Source organism: Ailuropoda melanoleuca, chromosome 1 (genome assembly GCF_002007445.2).
Source record: "Ailuropoda melanoleuca isolate Jingjing chromosome 1, ASM200744v2, whole genome shotgun sequence".
Taxonomy (NCBI): Eukaryota; Metazoa; Chordata; class Mammalia; order Carnivora; family Ursidae; genus Ailuropoda; species Ailuropoda melanoleuca.
In genome coordinates this window covers 194,888,655-194,896,444 of record NC_048218.1, presented here as the reverse complement: position 1 = coordinate 194,896,444, position 7,790 = coordinate 194,888,655, and the positions used below count along the sequence as shown (strand labels likewise).

The window sequence follows — 7,790 nt, the reverse complement described above, 5'->3', positions numbered from 1 at the left end:
AAATAAGTCAAGCAGAGAAAGACAATTATCATATGGCTTCTCTCATCTATGGAACATAAGAACTAGGAAGACTGGTAGGAGGAGAATGGGATAAAGAAAGTGGGGAGGTAATCAGAAGGGGGAATGAACCATGAGAGACTATGGACTCTGAAAAACAAACTGAGGGCTTCAGAGGGGAGGGGGGTGGAGAATGGGATAGGCTGGTGATGGGTAGTAAGGAGGGCACATATTGCATGGTGCACTGGGTGTTATATGCAACTAATGAATCATCAAACTTTACATCNCATATTGCATGGTGCACTGGGTGTTATATGCAACTAATGAATCATCAAACTTTACATCAAAAACCAGGGATGTACTGTATGGTGAATTACAATATAATAAAAAATTATTATGGAGGAAAAAAAAAAGACTCCACTGGGAAGGGAGAATTGGAAGCTTGCGCCTAATCTCTCCTGGGCTCTGTTCTATGTTCCTTTTACCTTTGCTGATTTTTTCTAACCTTTGCAGATTTTAACCTATATGATTTCAATGTAATAAACCACAACCATGAGTATAACAGGGTTTTTTTTTTTTTTTTTTTTTGTGTTCTAGGAGTCCTTCTATAATCATTGAACCTAAGGGTAATCTTGAAGACCAACTCATACACATTTTTTATTACTATATATTGATACAACTCCTTTTGAAGGGCAATTTGGCAGTATCCTTTCAACTAGAAACTCCAGGAATTTACAACTATACATATACATACATACCCACACATAAACACACACACACGCACAATCAGACACATATAAAAGAATGTTCATAAAGTTCTGTTTGTCAGTGCCAAAGACTGGAAACATCTAAAACTCATTGATAAGGCACCAGTTAAAGTACTGTTTATTCACTGAATTAAATCTAATGAACCAATTTATAAAAAAAAAGAGAGAGAGATTAGTATATATGAGCTGATATGGAAAGATTTTCAAGATACATGGTTGTGTAAGACAGTGTTCATTTATAGCTGAACTGGAAAAGCTCTATTTTTAAAGCTGGAAAAGTCTGGATATCTAGCTTTGACAGCTGGCCAGGATACGGACAGCAAGATTTATAATGTGCTATTTAAAGTCTGAAACTCCCCTGGTACCCATTATGGGCAGTTTGTTTACTGATGGCTTTCATTTGGCAGAATAAGACAGCCTGACTTGACCAAATGACCAGAGGGACAGAAACACCCAGCTGAGAACTTCTGACTTGAAGTCTTCTGAAGTGTATATATATGGAGAGGGGGAGAAGGCTAGAGAGAGGGAGAGGCACTTCTCCCTTCCCCTCTCTCTCTCTATACTAGATAATATGAAGAGAAAACTTAGTTTATAAGAATGCCTAAGTGGCATCAATTTAAGTAATACAGTAAATAGCGACAATTATAGTAGTATAGCTGGTTTTTAATTTTATTCACTAGTGAATGTCTAATAACATCTTTACCTGGCAATAATGTTTATGATATAATCAACACAAGGTGAAAAACAGTGGCAGTGAGGAGGTGATGAATGATGGGAATGTTTCTATTATTCAGGTGTGAGGACTGGGAAGATAAGGCTGAAATACACTGGACGAAAACTAAATTTGGGACTGCACACATACAAAACATAAAAATAGTCACTAAAATATGCCCTCTTTGGGTCCATAAAATATACATTAAAGCAGCAGAAAGAGGGAAAGGAGAGGGAAAAAAAAAGACAGAGGGGCACAAAGATAAAAAATAAGAGAGGAAGATAAGTGGGAAAAGGGGAGAAAGAGGCAAAAGAGGATAAAGATACACAGAAGAGAACAAAGATATTCAGTGAGGCGGGGAAGCAAGAGATAGGGAGGAAAAAAGGAGCAAGACTGCATAGCCATCAGGCATACCCTGTCCATGACCTCACTTTATATAAGAGTTTGAATGTGACTGGAACAGTCATGTTATTTCAAATTGTTTAGATTACAAAATTCTGGCACATGTTTTAAATCCCTCTTTTGAGCACGTGTGGCTTCTGGACACTTGGAATGTGGCTGATTGGAGCTAAAATGCAAGTGTAAATGCATACCAGATTTCGAAGACTTTATATGAAAGAACAGAATGCAAAATATTTTTGATAAATTTGGGTTAAACAGAATGTTGTTGTTTTTTTTTTTATCATTTATTCAACAGAGATAGAGACAGCCAGCGAGAGAGGGAACACAAGCAGGGGGAGTGGGAGAGGAAGAAGCAGGCTCATAGCAGAAGAGCCTGATGTGGGGCTCGATCCCATAACGCCGGGATCACGCCCTGAGCCGAAGGCAGACGCTTAACCGCTGTGCCACCCAGGCGCCCCTAAACAGAATGTATTTTTAAAATCAATTTCACTTGTTTCTTTTTCCTTTTTTTTAAATGTGGCCACTAGAAAATTTTAAACGATACGTTTAGCTCACGTTATATTCCTGTTGGAATGCACTGTACTAACACCATGAGTCTCCTTATTAAAATTAAGGTTGGCAAAGTTAGTTTGCTAATATTTGAATTCCAAAAACTGCTAAGAACATACCAATATGCTGGACCTTTTCATCAATGACCTCACAGTGGTACGGCCACCGTGTTGGGCTCAGCGGACCAGAAGAAGAGACACCATATAAATCTCGTGGTTCACGAAGACGTGGCACCCATCTCCCTAGTTGATATTCCAACAGTATCTGGGTAGTTCGGGGGAAAAATGGGTCACTAATAGAGTCAGCTGAAAAAAGATTCAAACACAATCATGAGTGATAAGCAAAACCCCAATTCCTATAATTTTTAGATATATCCTTTTTTCCCTTCCAATACCATTAATTTGTATTTATGGATATCATTTTATAATTCATGCCATTTTAAAAAAACTAAGATTACTATTGAAATTTTGAATTGATCTTCACAATAGCTAAAAAGTAGTTGTTGACCTAAGATAATATTAATTTATGCTAAATTCTTGATGCTACTCCAAAAACATGTTTCTTGCAGCTTTTCTAGCAAACTGTCTACTGTTGAATCTTTTTTTCCAAAGATTTTATTTATTTATTTGAGAGAGAGAGACAGAGAGAGCATGACTGGGGGAGGGGCAGAGGGAGAGGGAGATGGACAAGCAGACTCCCCGCTGAGCACAGAGCCTGAAGCGGGGCTGGATCCCAGAACCCCAAGACTCAGGACCCCCAGATAATGACCCGAGCTGAAGTCAGACACTTAACCGACCGAGCCACCCAGGCGCCCCTACTACAGTCTTCTTAAATTTAATTACACTGAGGCAACTATTTGTCCAATGGGTTAAATACACCCCATGACCGTAATTCCTCACCACCTACTGGCTCTATATTCTCAAAGGTTGCTAGTGAGCTCTCAGTCACAACTTTTTCTCAGGTCTCATTCTAGGATCACCGTGGGACACAGTCCCAAGAGCGTAATATACATAGAATACAATGGGGTTGCCCCAAGTAGGTAGTGCAGAGCCCCTGTCTCTTTCAATGGGATGCCTGTGAGGCATCAAATTGATGTGAATAATTCCCCCTCCCTAAGGTCATGTACCTTGTCTTTTACGACACTACACTTTCTGGTTTTCTCCCTACCTTTCACAGCCTTGGTTCTCCATTTGTCTCACTGACTCCTCTTGCTCTATCCCCTCCAAAAACCTAGATTGAGTTTTGAGCTATTTTTGTGCAACAGCAGATATCGCAAGTTAGACCAGGAGTCAGACAAACTGAGTTCTAATCTACTACATTGTTTCTATATGATTTTGCTTGGCTAATTCAGCCTCTTTGAACATAAATTTTACTGTATGTGAATAAGGAATAATAATACCTTCCCTTGCTACTTCTCGGGATTGTTGTTTAGATCCATTTATTCAATAGTTATTAAGCATCTAGTATTATTAGACATTTTGTCTAATTTACAGCATGACTCAAAAACGGCAAGGCAGCTCTGAATTAGGAAATAAAATTAGATCCATGTATCATACTATTCAATAATATAAATTATAGGAGAAATTATATACCAGAATTCATAGTATTTAGAGAAAACTTAGATGATTATATTGGTGACCCTGGGGTTAGGGAAGCTTAAACAGATAAAAATAAAGAGCCACTAATAAATGATAAATTTAACATCAAAATAGTTTTAAATAATGGAAGCAACATTAACAAAGGATTACTATGAACAAGCAATTGATTATAAGACTATTAAACAGACAAGCATATAAAATAATTCTCACTTTCTTCAGCAATAAGGAAATGTTAGGTAAAACAGTGAGTTACCTCCCTTCTTCCAGCAGATTGGCAAAATTAAAAAAAAAAAAGGGGGGGAGTGGCAAGAAGTCCATTAACTAGTATTACAAGTTTTCTGTAAATATGGGTATAGGTATGTGCATAAATGCAAAGAATAAAGGTCTGGAAGGATCCATACCAAACTGAGAATAGTAGGTATCTCAAAAGATTTATTTTAGAATGATGGTTAAAAAGAAGAAGAAGAAGAAGAAGAAGAAGGAAAAAAAAGAAAAATTAAAGCCTTATTTTCAATTTCAGATTATTTGTGATAGATATGTGAATATTTAGAATATTTTAGATATACACTTAAAAAACTTCCAAATACAACTCTAAATGTATAAATTTAAAAAAATGAAGTATACATCAAGATTCCACATACATGTACATTTGCGTACTTCAAAAAGTGTCCATAACTTGAGTCATACTGTAAATTTAAAGAGCTATTTAAAGAAATGCTATAGAAATCCTTATGTTAAGTGCAGTCCTTCATAAAGTAATGACCACTTTTATTAGTTTCATTAAATATCAGGTTTACCTAAAACCTTAAAAGTTTGAGCTCCAAAAGATTCTTATCAAAGTGGATACATTTTCTTTCCTTATCCAATATCAGAATACACTTCTATATTATCCAATCTGAACGTTTTCTAGTTTCTTCATTTTCTGATTTTTCACTGACCTTGAGTGGACACTCAAGGTCTTATCCTAAAGAGACAGGAGAATATATGGATAAGTTCAAACCTGTTAAAAGTGCACACCGGTGGATATCTTCGCTTACAAATTTCATGAAGTTATCCTCATCCTGAAACAGGAGAGTTTTAAAATATTTTTAAAAAAACTGACAGTTTCCAAATCCAGAAATTTTTTGACATCTATCTCAGTACTTAGAATTGAACATATCTTTCTATTCTTTAATGAATGTAAAAAATAAAATCAAAGGATTATTATGGGCTACTGGTCTCAAAGTGCCCAATATTTCATATATTCTGAAACCTTCAAATTTTCATCTTTCATCCCCTTTCTTTGATTGGGTAAGGTCATATTAATGATTGTACGGAGGGGATAAAGTTTAAAGATTCTTGGTAAACCTGGCAAAACAATTTAAACTATGAATAAGATTAACAAAAAGAAAAAGAAAAGAAGAAAGCCAAAAACTTAAAGGGTGATACATTATTTTAGGGAGCTTATTTTGGGACATTAACTTAAATACCTGGTAATTTATGTTTTACTAAAATCTGAAGGAAATCTCTCAGAAATATGTACTAGAACCAAACAAACAATTTTGAAATACTGCGTTTTGTTTTTCCCTTTTTCTTCCTCCATGTCCTTTCCTTTGTTACATCAGAACCACATGAAACCTATTATGGTGATGCACGATAACTTTGGAACATAGGGGATCCAGTATAGGATACATATCATGATGTAACAGAATTAATACATGTAAGTGAACATGAATTATAAAAATAAAACCCTAGTAATGATTTAATACACATTGTTAAAACTCAGAAGAATCTTAGCCAAAATATTTTCTCAAAAATATCAATATAGGTTCTCTTTCTAGATATAAGGCATACTGCACGTAGTAGTAATATATTGGCTTTCAAATTATTTTCCAACTTCAGTGACAAGTGATTTAAACATCTAATTGATTTTTACATTCAACTGATTTTATAATATTTTTACTGGGAATTTATAACACAAGTTTTATCTTAAATTAAGTGGGATAAAGTCGAGAAAAACATACGGATTCATCATCACTGATTGTTCTGTCCGAATAGTCTTCCTTTTCTGAATCTTCCCACATTTCTTCCAATATCTGGCTTGAAGTTTCTTTTATTAGGTAGGTAGGCTGTAAAACAATTTCTAAGGAACTTATTTGATAGTTTTCTGTTTAACTTGCAGGGTTTATTACATTAAATGAGTAACCCCAGATAACATCCAATTGTATTTAATTAACAGTGAACAACAGGCTTCTCTAAAAGCTAATTAGGACACAGCTAATTAAACATTCGAGTTCAAAGATTTGAAGAAATTTTCCATTTCCATGAAAGAGACAAAATCACAATAAAAGACTAATCAAGTAAATAATTTAATTGAAAAAAGAAATCTCCAGGTTACACAGCCAAATCATTTACCTCCTGTATTTACATTACCACCATAGCAAGTTCAGAATGATCCTAAGGCATTTAAAAAGATCATGAGACCAAAGAAAAATTATAGTTATTTAGGAAATGAAATCTAACAATATAAATTTTTTTCTGCTTAATTTTCAGTGGACCAAAAGCTCAAATGACTACACTACACTTTTCTCTTTCTATTCTGGTTAATATTCTGTAGATATTGTCTCTGTTCTAATATTCAATTATTCTTACTTAAATCTCAATAGCTATCAGAAGGTTATATTGGCCACGACCTCTACTCCCATGCAAGCATCCTCCCAAGTGGTTATTAAAACAATGGAGTAACAGAAATTCTTTGCTAAGATTCTACTACTTTTGAGAGACCAAAGGAATTTCCCAATTTCGAACCTATTGGTTTATGCCCCTCTCTACAAAGAGCAAATAACTACTAATGCAACAGAGAAGACACTTCCTCCAGTATTAAAGAGACTTCAGTCTCAATCTGGGGGGAATCACCACAATTCCGAATTTGGAAAACCTGGCATAAATCCTGATTCAAGTTCCTTACATGAACATAGGAGGGACACCAGCGTGCTGACCTGCTGTAATGTAAAACCTGGGCTTCAGGAAAGCCACGCACAATTATCTAACGGGCGCTTCCTGGGTATCTTCCACGTCTGCGTCCGAAGAAGCAAAAGCAGACACTTGCAAGCCCAGCCGCGCGGGGCAGGTCTGCAGGCAGGCACGGTCACATTCTCGGTGGGGAGGACTGAGGCCTTTTAAGCCACAAGTCGTGTTGGCAAGGTGTTCCTCCCACCCTCACTTCTGGACCCGGCAGTATGGGGAGCAGCTCATTTTCTGGACCGCGCGGACTTTCCACGCGCGCTCGCTTCCCTCAGGGGGCGTCCCGTCTGCGATGTCTTTTCCCTCTCGACCGCCTTGGCCGGGCCCTCGCCCCCGCCCCGAGTCCTCTGGCCCGGCCAGTCGTCCCTTCCCCGCGGGGAGCAGCCGGTCTACCTGGAGACACCTAGAGTCGGGCAGTTGGAAGGAACGCCGCTGTAGCTTAACAGCCCCAGCCAGCTCTTCCCTAAGAGGCGCGGCCACTCGTTTCCAGGGCAACGGGACCCCCCCCCCTCGCGAGACTTCCGACCGCTCTCGGGAATCGCCTAGCAACCGGCGTCGGGGAGAAGAGCCCACGCGGGATTTCGCCGGAGGAAGGGGAGAGCCCAGGGGATGACGGGAGCCAGGGGCGGAGAGAATCTCCAGCTGCGTTAGGTGGAGCCCGGGGCCTGGCGGGAAAATTTGGGAGTGGGGACTACTCAGGTGCTGCTGTTTGCCATGTTCTTTCTCCGAGGAGGCAGTAGAGCGTACTGGTTAGGACTTGGG

At 38.1% G+C, this 7,790-nt stretch overlaps 1 protein-coding gene across 3 annotated transcripts in view; it reads right to left on the bottom strand.

Moving 5' to 3' along the window:
* AGBL3 (ATP/GTP binding protein like 3) overlaps nucleotides 1-7,485 on the bottom strand; it is a 59,491-nt gene extending 52,006 nt beyond the window's left edge. For all 3 annotated transcript variants that reach the window (XM_034672560.1, XM_034672541.1, XM_034672551.1), the window contains exons 1-4: nucleotides 7,045-7,485; nucleotides 6,029-6,133; nucleotides 5,026-5,086; nucleotides 2,547-2,732 (exon numbers count right to left, since the gene is read on the bottom strand). In XM_034672560.1, the coding sequence (XP_034528451.1) occupies nucleotides 2,547-2,732; nucleotides 5,026-5,086; nucleotides 6,029-6,088 (307 nt within the window). In that variant the 5' untranslated portion in view covers nucleotides 6,089-6,133; nucleotides 7,045-7,485. The remainder of the gene's footprint in view (nucleotides 1-2,546; nucleotides 2,733-5,025; nucleotides 5,087-6,028; nucleotides 6,134-7,044) is intronic.
* Between the last annotated feature and the right edge of the window lie 305 nt (nucleotides 7,486-7,790).